Source organism: Ixodes scapularis, unplaced genomic scaffold (genome assembly GCF_016920785.2).
Source record: "Ixodes scapularis isolate PalLabHiFi unplaced genomic scaffold, ASM1692078v2 PGA_scaffold6__148_contigs__length_123643588, whole genome shotgun sequence".
NCBI classification, from domain to species: Eukaryota; Metazoa; Arthropoda; class Arachnida; order Ixodida; family Ixodidae; genus Ixodes; species Ixodes scapularis.
Genome location: NW_024609881.1, coordinates 45272684 through 45290510, shown reverse-complemented (window position 1 = coordinate 45290510; position 17827 = coordinate 45272684). Strand labels below are relative to the sequence as shown.

The 17827-nt window shown below is 46.8% G+C and overlaps 1 protein-coding gene across 2 annotated transcripts in view; it reads left to right on the top strand.

Moving 5' to 3' along the window:
- LOC115327205 (myosin heavy chain, non-muscle) overlaps positions 1-17827 on the top strand; it is a 77828-nt gene that overhangs the window by 18963 nt on the left and 41038 nt on the right. For both annotated transcript variants that reach the window (XM_029988152.4, XM_029988151.4), the window contains exons 3-4: positions 14250-14277; positions 14377-14482. In XM_029988152.4, the coding sequence (XP_029844012.1) occupies positions 14250-14277; positions 14377-14482 (134 nt within the window). The remainder of the gene's footprint in view (positions 1-14249; positions 14278-14376; positions 14483-17827) is intronic.

The window sequence follows — 17827 nt, the reverse complement described above, 5'->3', positions numbered from 1 at the left end:
TGTTTAGACCACCGGAAGTTGGGCAGCTACAATAGACCTTTTTTATTTACTCTTGTCCCCTGCCACCTAATGGGTGTGTCCAGTATGTGCGAAGAAAAAATAATGAATCATTTGATCCTGTAAATGGGAAAAGAATAGGGGGAGGCAAAACGAGAATGTGGGACGATCATGGTCATATCGCAAATGTCTTCCATTGGCTTGGTGGCGGCAGAACAGTGCTTTCGCCCGTACTGGAAGTAACGAAATTTAAGGTGGCTGCGCCCCGTTGATGAAATTTAGCTAGTAGTACCACTGCCAGCTCGGGTCTTTATTGTGCATCGCACATTAGTTATGGACGAACTTACCCCCGGTACAATGCTCGTCCAGATCGAAATGGCTGTGGGGGGGTTGAACTCGGCGTCCCTGGGTCCTGCAGCATGAGCTTTAGCTCCGCGCGTTCCAAGCTGTGGCGAGCCAACACACTCGGCAGCCGATCCCCCCATTTAAGAATGCAGACAACACTGTCGGACGAGGAGTTTTGAATCCTTGTCGTCTCATTCTTTAGCTTTGAGATGGCCCAATGGCATGTCAGTAGTTTTAGCGACTTCGGTGGCTCTGAGGCAAAGCGCAGGTCCACGGCTCGCCAGTTGGCGTGTTCGAACTGCGGCCGGGGTGTCCGCTACCTGACTGCGACCTATTACGGAGAAGGTCACCCAGATTTTCGTTGCATGTCAAAAGGTCCCTGAGTAGTTGAAGTTATTCCTCAGTCTTTCGCTGGAGCATGCCAGATGCCCACAGTTGGTTTGGCAGTTAGAAGTCCCAAATTTGGAAATGGTGGCAACGACAACAAATGCAATAACTTCTCCGAGATAATGTGAATAAGCGGTTGGCACATACTTTGCACCTTGGGTGCGCAACCTGAGTACCGTCCCATCGATAACGAATTGTGTCCGTGTGAAAGGACTGTCTCCTTCGGAATGTGTCGATTGAGTCAACGTTGCAGAATGAATGGCAACGATCATCAGTTGCACTTATGCAAGCGACCACACGCTGTTATGATAAGGCTTACTGTTGTTACGCAACAGTAGGAACGGGTTATCTGAGAGAAACACACATCCGAGTGTCTGCCATTTTTTGTATCAAATATCGCTTCTCGATAACCAAAGCCACCTGAAATAGAATGTTATCTAGTTTGACCTTCCCACCGTGCTTTTTCGCTTGCTTCCCGAGGCACGCCGAGATCGTTTTTGGAGTGAGACAAGCGTTACATGACTGAGAACAGCTTTCCGCGAGGCGCAAATAACAAAGTAAAATAATTAGCGGATGTCATCATTTTGCCCGTGGCCAGCCGGCAGTTACTTGCCATCTTACGCCCATACCTGCGGTTCGTAAGCATAGGCACAAAAGCGAGGGAACTATAGTCTTTGACAGGGACGCCAACGGCAAGAGTTTTTTTTTCGCCAGTTCCCGGATGGGGTGTTTTTTTGTGTTTCCTTTCCGACACTTCCACACCTTTTTGTCTCCCTTTGCACGTTCGATCTCTTTTCCGTTTAGTTTTTTTTTAAATTCCCCCATAATCTTTTGGCGGCCAGGCCCGTTAGAGCGGGGCCCAGGAAGGATGCAGTCGTGGCAGAGGAAACGAATCGAAGGAATAAAACAGTTAAAATACAACACAAAGAAATACGGCAGAAAGAAATACAAAAAGAAAAGGAAGGCTGGGATAAAGGGGGTGTGGCTCCGGCCCTGCCTGCAGGGGACAGATTAGGAGGGGTCTCGCCACACGCCGACTCCGTTTCGACGGTTGTGCTCGCTGTCTGCGACGATTGCACGGTGGTCGTCTTGTTCGAGAGGAAATAGCGGTGATGAGGCCTAATGGAAATAAACACGTTAATTGACGGCCGAACTGCTGCGAAGCGACAGGTGACTAGGCAAGAAAATCGGGGTGTTATTTTGCTTCCCGTGTAGCGAGGGAAACGTTGGTTGCACAACGTTAGTCGACATAGTGGTATGTTGTAACGCTTTGCTTTGATGTCTCTTTGTGTCTTGGGGTCGGAGCAAACTTGTACGCTGTGTGTTGCTTTTAGTGCAAACTTGACATCGGTGCTTTTCTGTATTTTTGTTTTTTAGCTCCTCCCTGCTGTGCTCACTTTGTCGGTGCTTATAAAAGTATATTGCTTAGGTTACTGCCTCGAATGTGGACCTTCCTCCACACTAGCAGCCCTTACGGCGGCCTCTCGGTTTGAAGATAGAAACAGTTGAAACTGGCGGTCGCTTGCTCGTGCTAACAGCGTCACGCTGAGTATGTGCGTCTACCGTAACATCCTAAGAGATGCCCCGAAAAATATCCCACCCCCTATTTCTGGCTTGGATTTGCCATTTTCTTTTGAACACCGAAAGACGGCCCACTTCTAGTTATCAAAGTGTTTGGATCCATGACGACCTCGGCATAAGCGTGGCTAGTTAGCTACATTGTGATAAAAGCGAACATTGCGGACTGGGAAGTACTGTACCGTAAAAACCCGCATATAGTTTGGACCCGCATATAGTCCGAGGTGTAATTCGGGGATAGAAAACACGAGAAAAAACGTTTTCACACGAATATAGTTCAAGAAAAACAGAAAAATGCATTTATTTACATTACACCTTATTCGTCGTCCTCGTCTGACGCACTCTCTTCCGAAGTTCCCTTGTTGGAAATGTCCTCCCACAGCACCTCATCCTCCATGTCATCAAGCGCGTTTGAAATGGAACACTCTTTAAAGGCACGACAAACCAGCGCCTCGGGAATGCAGGCCCACGCCTCGGCGATCCATGCGCAGAGCAGAGCTGGCGAGGTCCGTTTCAGCCGTCCGGCAGGGGTCACTTCCGGCTCTCCGGACCTCATCCACTCCATATACAGGCGCCTGATATGGTCCTTAAACGACGAGCTCGGTGCGGGAGTTGCGCAGCAGTCGCTTCACGGAGTCCGCCAGATGACACCGAAACGCGTCGAGCACAAGCATCGATGGGAACCCCAGCAGTGCTCCGGGCCGTCGACACCACACGGACTTTATCCAGTCCAGCACTAGCGATTCGTCCATCCGCCCCTTGTCCTGGCAGCGGATGACAACATTTTTTGGGAACTTCTCCCCCTTCGGCAGCGTCTTGCGTTTGAACACCACGTAGGGTGGCAGCTTGCGACCGTCTGCCGTGCAGGACAACATTACAGTTACCCGCGTTTTCTCGTTCCCAGTTGATCGCACGGTAACTTGCCTGGAGCCTTTTTGATGCACCGTTAGAGCCGAGGGCATATCGAGGTACACCGGTGTCTGGTCAGCGTTGCCGATCTGGCCCAGCTGAAAGGGGACTGCCTTTCGCAAAGAAATCGCGTGCTTCTGAAAAGCCACAAGCAGCTAGCTCTTCGTAGCTTTCTGGCAGCTTCTGCGAGATCGACGTACACCGACGTAGGGAGAACCCAGCCGGCGCATGAAGCGAGACACCCAATGCTTGCTTGCCTTGAAGTCCGCCTGCTGAATGCCTTTGTCTCGAGCGATCTCCCTTGCCTTTGCTTGCAGCAGCTTGATGTTCACCGCGAGATGTGTAGCTCGTTGCTCCCGAACAAAGTCCGTCAGTTCTCGTTCCACTTCGGGAAACGCTCCATTTTTCGGTCCCCGGAAACTTTTTCTCTGGCCGCTGCATGCAAAAAGGGCTTGCTTCTGGTTCCGCCAACCGCGAATGCTCCGCTCGTTCACGCCGAACTGCCGCTCCGCAGCACAGTTGCCGATGGTTTCGGCAGCAGGAATAACTTTTCTTTTAAAGGCAGCCGAGTACTGCCTGCGCGGTCCTGACATGGTGTAAAATCACAGAAAATTGTGGCCGTCGTGATGTGCGCCAAGTGATTGCAATGGCCACTGTTGCACGCCTGTCCTGTAGGTCTCTAGGACTATCGCCACCAACGCCACTAACGCTACCTAACGCAGAAGCGCGCAGACACCTAATGATGGTGATAGCACCGCCCAATGCCGAAACCAAAACCAAAACTGTGAATTCGGGCCGAAAAGTTTTGAGATCCGCATATAGTACGGGGCCGAAATTTCACACCCTAAAATTTAGAAAAAAAAACCTGGGCTATACGCGGGTTCTTACGGTAATTTTTGCTTTGTTGACCCTCACCATGATGACTAGTCTGGCAAGAAACGTGGTGTAAAAAAGGGTTGTTTTTTTCCATCTTTTGTTAATTTTACATTGGAAGTTGCCCACTCTCTATTTTCACCAGATTTACTCTCGATTTTAGGTGGGCTATTTCTCGGGATATCATGGTGGGAGGTTAGAGTGCCACGAAATCTCGCAGCATCTGTGTCTGGTGCGGTGAGGCTGGTGGCCTGGGGTGTATTGTAATGTGCATTGATGGGTAGCGGTTATGTGTCTGCATTCCGTTACAACAGCCGTTTATGTTGTAACATGTTCGGAGTAATTAGATGGAAGTTGAGGAGTTTGGTGTGCGAATGTCTGGAGCTGTGCTGAGAGTGCAACACTTACAACGTATCGCGCGACATACCCATACATCTCGAGACAAATGTCCATGTTCCATTGAAGATGTTACTGCACTGCCTGTGGCAGTGATGGAAACGCTGCGCCATTTGCGGCAAATTGCGCCATAAACGAAAGTCTGCTACATCTTGCGCCGTAGTACCATTTTTGCCAAGAATTGTGCCATACCAACGTAAAGCAAAATCTAAAAATATTTTATTATTGGTCGTCCCTAATATTCGTAGAAGCAGGAGGAGAGGAACATGGTACAAATACGTATTTCACAGCATCATAGCTCACCGTATAGTTTGTTTCATCTTGGGATAGAGCACAGTCGAAGGCTCTTAACACATACAACCACGAACACACACACACTCAAAGCGCAAGTCACGGGACATATTCGTTGTACTTGATTGGTTGAGTCGGTAAAGTACATGTACAGGAAGATGGACGAATGCCCTGATTCTGTTTTTTGACGCTGTTTGGTTAGACCCATTGACTCGTTGCCTTGGCTGCAGTTTGAATTAGGGTGAAACGAAATTGGGAAATTGTGCTGGCAGGTTAATTAAATAAAGACATTGTCTAAATTTCCAGATGGTGTCGGTTGTGTCAGGAGCTAAAAATCGCTAGAAAACATTGCAAAATAGTTGGATGGCGGCTAGTTCAACGAGAAACTGAGAGGAGATGAGAGCGCGTGGGGGTGGGGGCAAGGGTGGGGGTAAGGGTAGGGGCAAGAGTGGGGGCAAGAGGGGGTGCAAGGGTGGGGGTGGGGGTGGGCAAGCACATTTTTGTTGATGGACATACTTAAGCCAATATTTGTTTTTTTCAGTTATTTTACAGATACTATATTTATAGGCTCAATAAACTACTGGGTGTAAAAGTGGAAGGGGAGAGAGAGAGAGAGAAACTTTATCCTAACTGACGTGTTACACTATATGAATAATTTTTTGAGTACCCGTTGTAAATAGAACATAGTACTCCGACCAGAATCTTGTGTTCCTTTTGTGCCCTATCTATTCTTATCACGAAAGGTAATAAGTAATATGCTCCAGTACTAAAGAGGAACCCTCAATTATTATCGTTGGTGAACTTGAGAGATGCAGTCATTTTGTCATTTTTGAGTGATGTGCTACAGATACTGGCATCTGCTCCAAAAGCGTCGATGACTGCTCCAAGTCAGTATTTTGCCTGCAACAGAACGTGCTACAAAAGATCAAGAGCCGCTTCCATCACTGCTGTGGTTACCAGCACCCATCGTGCCGTCACATTAACTCGTGTCAATTCGTGACGTGGAGTTACGTCACTTGCATGGAATCGGAAACCAAGTGCCCGCTACACGAGAATACATTTGTGCAAAAAGATGTCCGCTTCTCTTTGTTTCCAAGTGTTTCTCTCTACTAATGCAATGGATATTAGATTTAACCAAATCCTGGCCTCTCACAGTCGGTCACGTAAGAGATTGGAGACAGCGATTTCGAAAGGTAGCAGGGTCGCAAAGTGCAGCATACGTGATTGGAAAAGCCATTCCAACACAGGTTTTGGAACAACAAACCCTAAAAGGAGCACTCCCGTACAAGAGCTAGAGGTATCACGCAAACAAAAACGCAGTTGGTAACAACACCTTGGGAACAGCTGCGATCCGGAGAACTCGGAATGTTTGTTTGTCAATCTAAACGTCGCTTTCTTTCCCGACACTAGCAGGTGCGGCTATTTGGGGGAACCTTTGCTTCCACAATAGTCGTTAACCGAAACAAGCGGTGAAGCGATAAATGCGCGACACAACTACCCTGCAGTTTAGTTGCTCATAAGCTGGATGGCTGCATTTGTGTTTCAGACTAAATTCCGTCAAACTGAGGGGCTGACAGGATCTTTAGATTTTTATACTTGTCAAAAGTGTATGACTGTCACTCCAGGTTCAAAGAGGGACCTCCTTGAATGGCAGTGGAAATTTTGCCGAGAGACATTGTGTCTTAAGGGAACTCCATTAAATTTTTGTCGTCTCCAATTTGGTTTTAATTTGGTAAACCGAATCATTATCGATTGACACACTGCCAGGGAAAAGCATTGTATGCGAATATATATACACATTCTTTGGGTATTACGCCAGTCGCACAAATTCGAACAGGTGACCTTCTACTGGCAACGCCGATACATTCTTACTTTTCGTTTGCTGACGATGTTATGCGAGAGTGCAATGAAGTAAGAGCTATGGGGACCAACACACTCGCGAACCGACCTTCGGCATGGTTCAAAGCCATGCATGCACACTCTTTACTTCCGAATTGCTTCAAACAGCTGGTTAGGCACATTTTACTCGAAACATGCTCCTAAGAAACCGAAAGAAAGTAAACGAGAAACATTGGCTGCTTCCAAGTGGTTTTTTCGAAGTTTTTCCTAGCAGTTTTGACCTCCTCCATATTCTTTTTCGTAAGTCTGTGCGGGAGTTTTAAAAGGTAACTCTGGTCAGAAGTCGAACCAAGGTAAACGATTGATATCAATTTATGGAGACTAAATACGAGCACTGCCAAAATGTTACGCTAATGGGAAACCGTGATCCATTCTAAAACCGACATTAAGAACGCTACCACCAGCTTGTCGGCGGGCATCCTGCGGGTGGGTTGTTTGTGAAGCAACCCTGTGCCCCGATGTCATCTTCATTTTCAAAGAGGTTTCTTGCTCGTACTACCACTTCTTTTGCCGCGTTTTTCTGCTCTATTTTCAGCCCTTCCGGCAGATGATTTAGACTTAGGTTATGTTTTAGCGGCCGTAGTTCGTAAGTGCTCTTCGGCGATGGTGCACAAAGATTATTCACCCCCTGCTCGCTCAAGCATGTCGTGATGTCGAAGGTGGCATTCACTGACCACCACAGTTTAGTCCATTCCTGCTCAGCGCAAGCTTACGATTAGCTTCCAGGACGCTTCTACAACGTGCATTGCACACCACCAAGATTGTAGTTCTCGGAAGCTAAGGGGGGAGGGGGGGGTGGAAAATACCTTTTTCGGCCGGCAACTTCACGAATGTGTGCATTAATATTTGCTACTAAATTTGATATCTGCAAAGCAGTAAAACAGCCGTAACATCTTAGCTGACTGATAGGAGCTGCTCTTGTGACTAGGCCAGTCGCACACTTTGCGCTACCGCAATACAAACTTTGCGTCACACAATGGCCATGCAGCTAATCTTGGGGGTTGCCACCATGCTCGAGTCGGTAGTTTCCGTTTTGCCGTAGACCCCCCGAAACAAATCTTTGCGATAGGATATCTACAGAACTACACAAGGCCTAGAAAGAAAGAACAAAAAAACTGACACCTCATAATTCAGCGGAAACTTCCTTCACTAAAACCGTTGTAACCCTAAAATTGAGCAGATTTTACTTTTTAAGGAAAGAAAGCCACTGGGGGACACTGGCATCTGGCTTAAAAACTGGCTAGGTGGCGTGAACCGCCACACGATTGAAGGGTTTTGGTCATATCCATCCGTCTATTTATCCGTGGTGGACGGTAGCAGCGATAGTTTTGTTTCTCATTTTAATGGGGGAGGCTCTCTATAGTCTGTTGTAGGTTAAGGATAGTAGGACAAGCTCTTCCCCAAGGCCATCCACCTTTACCACTTTAGCAGTGCAAACGCTGGAAAGGAGGAAACGACCAGTCAATGGGAGGGGCTTCTCTTTACCTCTTTCCGTTGCATAGACTATGCAGATTGCAGTGTTGTGTCACTGGTGCAGTTTGGACAGTGGTGTAAACCGAACTGTGAATCACGAATGCCGTCATTGTTGGGACTAAACCTGGCGGGACGACCAAGGAGCCTGTCTACGGACGAACCGCGGTTGCTCGCAGGAAGTGATAGCACAAACAATGGGCGTGGAAGTGTGGGACGTCGCACAAATACCGCCGTCTGCAAACAAGCGTGGGACGTCGTCTGTGTCTGAACACAAAGTGCAGCACGGGCCGCCATTTTGACGAATGACGCACCTTGCAAAAAATGAAGGCGACGAGACCGCTCGAAGGGGAGAGGAGGTCTAGAAGTCACCAAGGTGGCCTGTCACGAGAAAATGTTGCATGTGACTGCGACGAAACCTGTGCGGGACATTTTCTTCTCGTCCCAGAAGTGCATTGTTCTTGCATCTTTGTATCTTTGACTGGTGGTTGTATTCTCATATTTTTTGTATGAATGCCCAAGGTTTTGTTTTAGTTCCACACCAGTGTTCACCGACAGTTTAAAGAATAAATTCCATTGTGCGAGTATTGTCCGTGTTTGAGAGGTTATAAGTAGAGGACACGAAGTGGTGACCGGTTGCATTCCCTTGTAATGGTGCAAGGACATCGAAATTTTCGTCTTCACCGACGAATGGTGTTTCCTGTTGGAATAGGCTAGCTGTTTCATTAGTTCTTTGCTGCTTGGTTATTTTCTTCCTTAACATTAATCTTTGATGAATGAAAAATGCCATTTCCTCCAACCGCTCACACCAATACAGCGTCTCTCGACTGACTTGGAATTAACAGGTGGAAGCTTATACACAAGTCGGCACCTTTGGTGTAACATCAAATACTTAAATCTCCTTATATATCAGCTTATGATGCTGATAGCATGTCAAATGATGCAGCACAAAAACCATTCTCAGTGGAAAGTGTAATCATTGCTGCTAACATGACAAACCATACAATCCAACTTTATGATGTTGCGAGTGTCGTTTGTTGTGGCTTGTCGTATGTTATTTCATCCTCCTTGCCCATAATGCCTCTAGTTAATATGAATCAGCTTTCCAAGGTTCTCAATAATTCTCGCATGTTTTATATGTGCTGCGTATCTGCGAGCTCAACATTAAGCTTATTTTTTTTTGTGTCACTTCTTGCCATATTTTCTGGGAAACAAGCATCACCGTCAGAAAGATCAAATCATGAACCCCGTGTGTGGTCAATCTAATAATCTGGCTCGTTGTCTTACGGGCATCTTAGTCCCATGAAATTCACGAAAAATTCAGCTCTCTAACATAAGGATCTCAATATGTTTTTTCTTAATAGTATCATACCTCTAATCAGTTATCACTTAGTTTGGCTTTTCTTTTCAGATTTCGGACATTCAGTTACTGTTTATCAAAGCTACTCATCTGACAAGTGGTATATTCGAAATAGGTCTCGGGCAAGCTTGGTATCTGGAATGCTTAGCATCGACCAGGGGAAAAAATACACCCTCTAAAGCCGTAGAGTCAGCACTGGCTAGATGAGGCAGTAGTGGTGAATTCGCAGTCTCCTACAAAAGGACAGATCTTACAAAAGTGCTGTGTCAGCATTAAGACAGGAGCCATGTTCTCACTGATCGAATATAGTCCCAGCTGGGCGCTGACTCAGCAGTCGTGCCTTGTCTGTGCCTCTTGTAAGTTAAATTTATTGAATCATGGTTAAAAGCACTAAAAAGACATACACAAGATAGAAGACAAACATGGGCGTGTTTGTCTTCTATCTTGTGTACATCTTTTTAGCACTTTTAACCATGGTTCATTACAGTTGACACCAACTAGCCCAACAACAAGTTCTCTTGTAAGTGATGTTTACAATTCAGCACAGCCTTGCTATCAAGGCGGTGCTGGTAGAGTAGGCTCTATCTAGTGCCACTAAATAAGCTACGCTTCAAAGTGACGACACTTGGTCACGTTGTGGCTTAAAATCGTGGTTGCCAGTTATCTGAAGCTTTATCTGCAATCACAGGAAACGCTTTTCCGTCCTCCACAAATGTTTAAACAGTTCGCGACAAAGAAAAGCAATATTGCATGAGCTCCCTAACACCGAATCTAACGCTGAGTAAGTCACACTTTTGAATCATAACGATCGGCAGTTGCGTCTGCTCTGGACAAGCCCCAAAATGGCGGCGCCCACAAGAACGTCTGGAACGGGGTGCCGATACTCTAAGCGTAGCTTATTTAGTGGCTCTAGCTCTATCCATTTAACAAGCGCGGTGGAGGTGTCAGGACGAGAGCTGTACGTGCTGGCCGTACTTTAATGTTTCGGCGTTGACGCGTGCCCCAACACCGGCAAAGACAGAAAGCGGATTCTGTGGAACCCCCGTGGTGTCTCGAGATCCGCACGAGAAAAGCCAAAAACCCAAAACACTAAAAACGTGCCATCGTGTTTGCAAAGGGAGTGGAAAGGGTTTGGAGAGGACGCGCGTTTTCTCCGACCCTATTCGGCTATTCCTGCATGGCAGAGAGAGAATTCGAGGTACGGCCAGCTTATTTGCATGGGAGTTTCGCCGCAGCAGACGACCCTTGCTGCCCGGATGCACGCACACATACCGACACGGACAGACATCCACATATGTGCAGACATGCGGTGTTGATGCGTGCACACGGACATACGTGCACTTATTTTCCTGGCACATTATCTGTGTGTCCTTGCGCATGTGCGTGTCTGCAGATTTGTGTGCATATATGCCTGCATGTTTGTTTCCATTTGCATGTGTATGTCTGCATGTTAATGGGCCTCTGCACATATGTCTACATGCTCATGTGCATCTGTATATAGTATACATGTCTGTCCACAAGTCTGCAAGTTGCTCTATTTTCATGCTGCGTCTATCGTGTCCTGCATGCGCTCGTTTTTCTGCTGTCGGGGTTGTATGCATTTGCACGTATTGTATTGCTGGTTGCATGTCTGTCTGGGTATTGGGGGGTGCTATTGCATGTCTTGTCTATGCAGGGGCACAGAAAGAAATGCATGCATGCATGGATAGACATACAAACAAGCATACCTCGCACCTAGACACAGATATGAGCACGCACATACCCCCCGCCCCGCAAAAAGCCAGCATCCGACGCAACTTGCCACGAGCACATGGGGGCACTCTAAGCACGATGGGGGGACGTAGGCCCCCCTCGCTGCTGGTGAATCTGTGTCCATACCGGAAAGTTTAGCTAGACCTAGACCCCCTCTCTACCTGCCCAGAAATGCCACCTCCTCATAGAGGAGGAGGAAAAGGGACGAGAAAGGGGGGGAGTCGAAATTCCAGTTCTCTCGCCGGACTTCTTCTCGAGAATTTTTTTTTCCTGCCAAGTCTAGTTTTTGTATTCTCTCCTTGTTGGTTTGGAGCAAGGGGAGGGGGGCGGGTCCAGTGGCTACCTGCTGCGGTTGTTCCTTTTTTGTTCTTGGCAAGAGTGATTTTTTTTTTTTTTTTTTTTCCTCTTGCTCTAGGGGGAAATGTAGTTGTTTTTAAGGGTTCCTCCTGCTGCTCCGCTTGACCTTTTTGAAGGGGGCTGTTAGATTTCTTTTCTTTTTGGAACCTTTTTTTTTTATATATAGGCTCATCTCTTTTTTTTTTTTTTTTTTTTCTACTTTTTCTTTGGGCGGGTGGATGACGCTTTCATCTAGAATGTGCCCCCCCCCCCCTCCTTTTGGCTTCCTTGAGTCTGGGGCCGAACGTAAAAACGCAGGGAAAGTCGTTTGCGGGGACGCTTCTTCGATTTCGGGGGATTAGGAGATGTCGCCCGCCGATCGGACGAGCCAATCGCTCGGCGATGCATTCCATGGGAGGGGTGCTTGACCCGGGTCTTACTCTGGCACTGCGCCAGGCGTCTGGAAGTGCACGGCAGACCGCCGCTTCCTGCGGACGTCGGTTTTCCGAAGCTCAAGGGGGCCCTAACAACCCGTTCCCAATAACAATGCTCGTAAAGGGTGCATCACACTATAGCTAACTTCCTCTCTAACCTTCCAGAATCTCGTAACACATGCGGGGAAAGAATTCGTGCGTGGTAGAGAAGTTTGGAATACCTTGCCAAATAATATTTTCAATCTACATGATTTCAACGAAGCACTCAGAGATACCTTCTGCTCTCTCTCTTTAAATCATAGCCACCCTCATGACCATCTCTTAATTAGTAAATTGTTGCAGCTTCAGACATTAGGTGTTATATATATATTGTTTCCGAAGTATTCCAGTCTCGCTTCATTGACCTCCTTGTTTTGCTCGACGTTAGTCTTTTTTTAAGAAACCCAAACTAGCTAACTGGCTATGGGTCTGCCTGCTTTTCCACCAAATTGTGTTGATCCTTTCTACGAATGAAACCGATTTGATTTTGATTTGACCCCAAAACAAAGTCCAAGCAATGTTGTAAAAAAAGAAAGAAGAACCTTTAAAGGAGTTTTGAAATCCTGCTGAAACCTCCCTCTGCAAATCATTGATATGCAGTGTTAAATTGGCCACGAATGACCAATTTAACACTGCATATCAATGATTACCGCCTTAATATTTCATTGGTGTTGCAAGCATTATTTCACAGAAGAGCATTTCATTGAGAGTAAACAGAGGTAACGCCTCCATGACTCTAACTTGCCATAGAAATTGTGCCATTTACGATAGATAAACGTAAGCTGGAGAACATTTTGAACCGCCAGAACTTGAAAACTGCTAGACGTAATGCCGACCGCAATTTCTCCTGCTAAACAACTCGCAGAATCGCTAAATTTCGTGGGAAAACTGGTAAATTGGCAACACTGAATCTGGGTTCGTTGCCGACAACGAGCGTTCGTTTAGTGCGTCTTTGCTGAGCTGATCGGACAGCCCCGTGTCCAAGACGAGCTTTGCAATGTCGGCGCCGATTTACGCTTTCGAGTGTGCTCAAGTGTGCCGTGCTCGCTCGTAACCAATAACGACGAGAGAGCACACTGGCGCCATCCATTGAGTGGCAGTGGAACACTTCCATTCCGCATATGACTGTTAGACCGAAGGTTTTGAAGAAAGAGTCGCTTTACTGTGTCTTCACTCTGCCAGTCTTTCTGGGGTTTGGGTGAAGAGAACGACAGAACAAGCATTTTGTTTCTCATGTTTTTTTATTTTTTTTTATTTGAAAGAATTTTTGTGGTACAGCAAAATATGTTCATTTCAAAATGTTGCTGATGTTTCTGTACACCGCATAATCGCATAAAAATCTAAAAATAACACATTAACACTGTTACCATAAGGATACAAAAAGCTGAAACGTGCTGAATGGCAAAAACATATTAAAATGATACATTTGTTACTCATCTACTGTGATGTACAAAGATAAAAACAAAGGCTATACACGCTGCAGTGTGAAAGAAAATTTTTCTTTTTTAATCAACAGTAATTTGTTGTTTTATGGGGCAAGGCATTACATTCACTGGTAGATACTTTGAGGGCAGGATGTTGTATAGGTTACTAGTTGCAAACATAGTTTACCAGGGTGTCTAGCGACCGGGAAAACTGGGAATTGTCAGGGAAATTTTAATTACCGGGAAAAATCGGGGAATTGTCAGGGATATTGTCAAAAAGCGAGCCCAGTCAGGGAAAATGAGCCGGAAATGGAGCAGAGCGCAGGCTCTGCTCACCCGACGTAGAATGTGCTACCCGATGCAAAGGGAATAGCCGACAAATCCAGTCCAAGCCTTGGATTGGACTGAGGATGCGACACTAGGCTAGATCCAGTTAGAGCTACTAGATTTAGTAACAAATGGAAAAGTCGCAGACCCCAATCCAAGCCTTAAGCCGAAAGTATCCAAAAATCTGCATCTGGCGGCAGGCACATAGCCAGATTTTTGTTCAGGAGGGGGGGGGGTTTCTGGATGTAGTCCGAAAACACCTCGGAAATTCCAGAAAACTTTGGGAAGTGCGATTACGACGGGCCTTCTCTGTAGCAGTTGTCTTCGACCACACCGCACGCAGACCGGGGACCGGAATATATGAACATTCTTGATTTCCCATCAAAACCCCAAATTTAATGAAAACATTTTCTTTTTTCTGTCTTGTTGCAGATCGGGAAGACCAGTCAATCCTCTGCACGTGAGTGTCCCCGCATGCGCCCGCACACTGCGGTGGCTTCGTGCGCGTCCTGCGCCGTCGCCGGCGTTGACGCGTCCGGCGCGTTCGCTTGACTTGCAGTGGCGAGTCCGGCGCGGGCAAGACGGAGAACACAAAGAAAGTCATCCAGTACCTGGCCTACGTAGCATCTTCCAAGCCCCGATCGTCCACGTCGGGGATCCACTCTGTGAGTAGCTGCCGCGGCGTCGGCGGCGGAGGGTGTGCGGGAGAGGTCGTATAATTACGCTCTGCCCGCTGCCGGCAGTGCAACCAAAGTTGAAAGCAGTGGCGTGCAACATTTTGGGCACTTTCTTGCCGCTCGAAGGTTTGACTCGCAGTGCGAGTTCTAAGGCAGGCAAAGGGAGAACACTGCAGCAACACTTCCGACATAACAAATGTGTTGCTGACGTCGGTCTAAAATCGACAACGAGGTAGAACGCGTAATTTTCTTTGCCAGCCGCCAGAGGCCAGCGCAGGGTACGGATTGGGTCTGAGTGCTGCGTTAGCATACGTTATGTCTGGCATTCTCGTTCATTAAATGCATGAGTTCTGAACGCCGACACAACGCCGGGCTCGTTCAGTCGACCCGCACCAGAAAAGTATGGCGCAGTACGGAAAGGTGCGGGGCACTGTACTTTTGGCCTGTGTCTTAAGATGGGCTGCGCTCGTAAATCGAATGCAGCCGGTGCAAGAGGTGTAGGTAATTTGAGCAAGCTTACTGGTGTTCCATCTGGGCCCCGTGCGTGCCGCTGGCATACAGCTTTGTTAGTCTACGAGATTGTCATCTAGTCATCTAGCAGGTGTCGACACCAGCCTGGCCCTCTGCTTCTAGGTCACGAGACTAATCTAGACTCCGGTCTGGCCGAGCGCGGAACTTTAAGAAGGGGCCGGAAGAAATATCCATTGGGCGTTTCGTTACGAAATGAATTGTGGCATGTGTCCCTGGCAGCCTCATTATCACAGAGGTGTTATTGACCAGAGAATTTGGTTAACGGTGGGTCAGTCTTCGAGTCTCTCGTCGTTTGTTCGGGCCTGTGGCTATCCCTGCACGTAATGCCACGGGCGAAGATTTCTTTCTGCTCTTTTCGGAGTATGTCTCTTTGGGGAGTGCAGGCCGACTGTGAACAGTCGCTTTACCCCGTGCTACAATTACCAAACATCGCAAAGGTTTAATCAGCTTGCTGGTTGCCCTCGGGACGTACCTAATACTCGCCCTGCAAGTATCTCTGTGTATGAGGAACCACCGTTGGTGCAACATGGCCGAACGTTGTTTCAAAACAAAAGGATAGCACTGGACAACCACACTCTTTGCTAACGAGAGGTGTGCAAATGTTACCTGTATTTCCGTTAAATCCACCTTGCATTGCTGAAAGTTCAAGCTCCGTCAGGGTGTAACGCTCTTAGCTTGGGATGAGATGCCAAAGTCGAAAAAAACTGGAGTAGAATGTTTGAAGCGAAGAACTGGAATGTGCTTACAAGAGGGCGAGAGAAGCGGACGGAAGGCATCTTCTTCTCTCCGCCCCTCTCAGGTGGCACCCATCCCGAAGTTGAGCAGTGACAAGCGGACGAGAACACAAGAGCAGACATTGCCTGTTGCTGCGTTTTTACATCCGCTTGTCATCGACGGTGGTACCATCCCAGGGATGGTGCCACTCATAATATTTGCTCCGAATGAAAATCGAGGAAATTTACATTGCACTGATTTTACTGTGGTGATTTAACTCGAACCGTTTTTTACAAAAATAATCCACAAAATAGCTTTTATTTACCACTTGTCTATCATATGATGCTGTCTGTGTGCATATGTTTTGCATTTGACCGAAGAATCATTGAGCAAAAAAGATTTATGGAAGGCTGAATATGAACGAAAAGCAGTGCACTGCCGAGCAAACCAGAGCAAGTTTTCTTCTTACCTTCCATTTCCTTTGTCAGTTAGGTTAGTCTATTACAAGCAAATCAGAATGAAAAAAAGAAAAGTTAGGTTTCATTGCAAGCATTTGAAAATGCAAAAGAAAAACTAAGAAAGCTTTTCACTATCTAAAAATATAAAGCTTATTTTGTCTGGCGGAATTTTATAATTATAAGAAGGGCTTATTAAACGGTACTTGAAAAGTCTAAATTCGCGGTAATCATTTCTTCCACATTGTTTTCAGTGATCGAAAAAATTGGTCAATCAGTCTTTCACGTCGTATAGTAAAGAATTGCTATTTTCTAGTTGCTACGATTTAAATCTTATTAATGTGATTTAAATCAATGAAACCTGATTTAAACCAAGTAAATCTGATTTACCTCGAGGCGGTTTTATTAAGCTTCGTAGGAAGAAAATCTTCAACTATAACTTTATTTTGTGTCGATGGGGACACAACCTGCTCTGAGCTGTCTGCGAGGCTGCTGCTGCTGTTGCTTCATTCGGGCCCCCGCAGCTTATCCGATATCCTTCTCTTGTCAGTACGGGGACGTTTTCAAAGAATTCGAGTCACACATATGCTCTGTAAGGGTTGGGGGAATCATAGGTTCGTGTCCTATTTTCTTAAACGTTAAAACCTTATTTTTCGGCCGACACCCCAAAACACGAAATCTGAAAAAAAAAAAAAAAAAAAAAAAAAAAAAAAATAAACCTTTTTCCTTCAGACGAAATTGCCCCCAATTGGAAGAAAGATAAACCCTCAAAACATAAAATCATATTTAGAGCCTTGCTTCTCGTGTTTTGTGGCGCGGCTACGAACGGGACTTGTACAATCTCTGTTACAATTGTGCGTTGAACCCTTTGGGGCCGGTCTGGAAGGTCGAAAGCTCGAGAGATGCACCGCGGATGAGGGGGCTGTTGTCGAGATCTTTCCATTAACTGACTCGCATTTGCACGTTCATGCCAACCCAAGGAGTCTGCACCTGCGCTTCACGTAAGTCTGGTTGTCGGTGGCGGGTTGGTGCAATGCGGTTCTCTCGTCTTGCAACGGTGTCGGCATGAGCTCGCAGCATGTCTCTGCACGTGGCTCTCCGAATGTGCATTGCGGTCTTGGGGCTCTGTGTGCGATTGTGCGTGACTGGCTCCTTTTACCTACCCTCGAGCAACCTTCGATCGAGCACTCGATCGGCACTTGACCGGCACTTCTCTGGCACTTGTCCGGCAGCTCGTCTGAGTTGAACTGACCTACGATTAGCCATTTACAAAGCATTGTTTCACCTTAAAGCGGGTGTACGACGAAAGTCATGTGTATGGGCGCATTGGTTTAAATCAAATGCTCTTACAGTTTAAATCTGCTTGCAACTGTAGCTGTTGTCGAAGCCGTGCAGCTAGTAGACTTTGTATCCGTGCTGGGGTGAAATGGAGCGTTACGGCATTTCGTTGGTCAGTGGCGTGCCAAAAGATGTGTACGACGAAACGCTGGACGGGTCTTCTGGCGCGTTGGAAAGTTGGCTGAACCATGACCTCGGAGATTCCCGGTGTGCAAAGCAGGTGTTCATTGCTTCCTTTTGTGAGTAGGTTTATACATTTTAGGAGAGGTGATCACTGCGGGTATGACAAAATCCA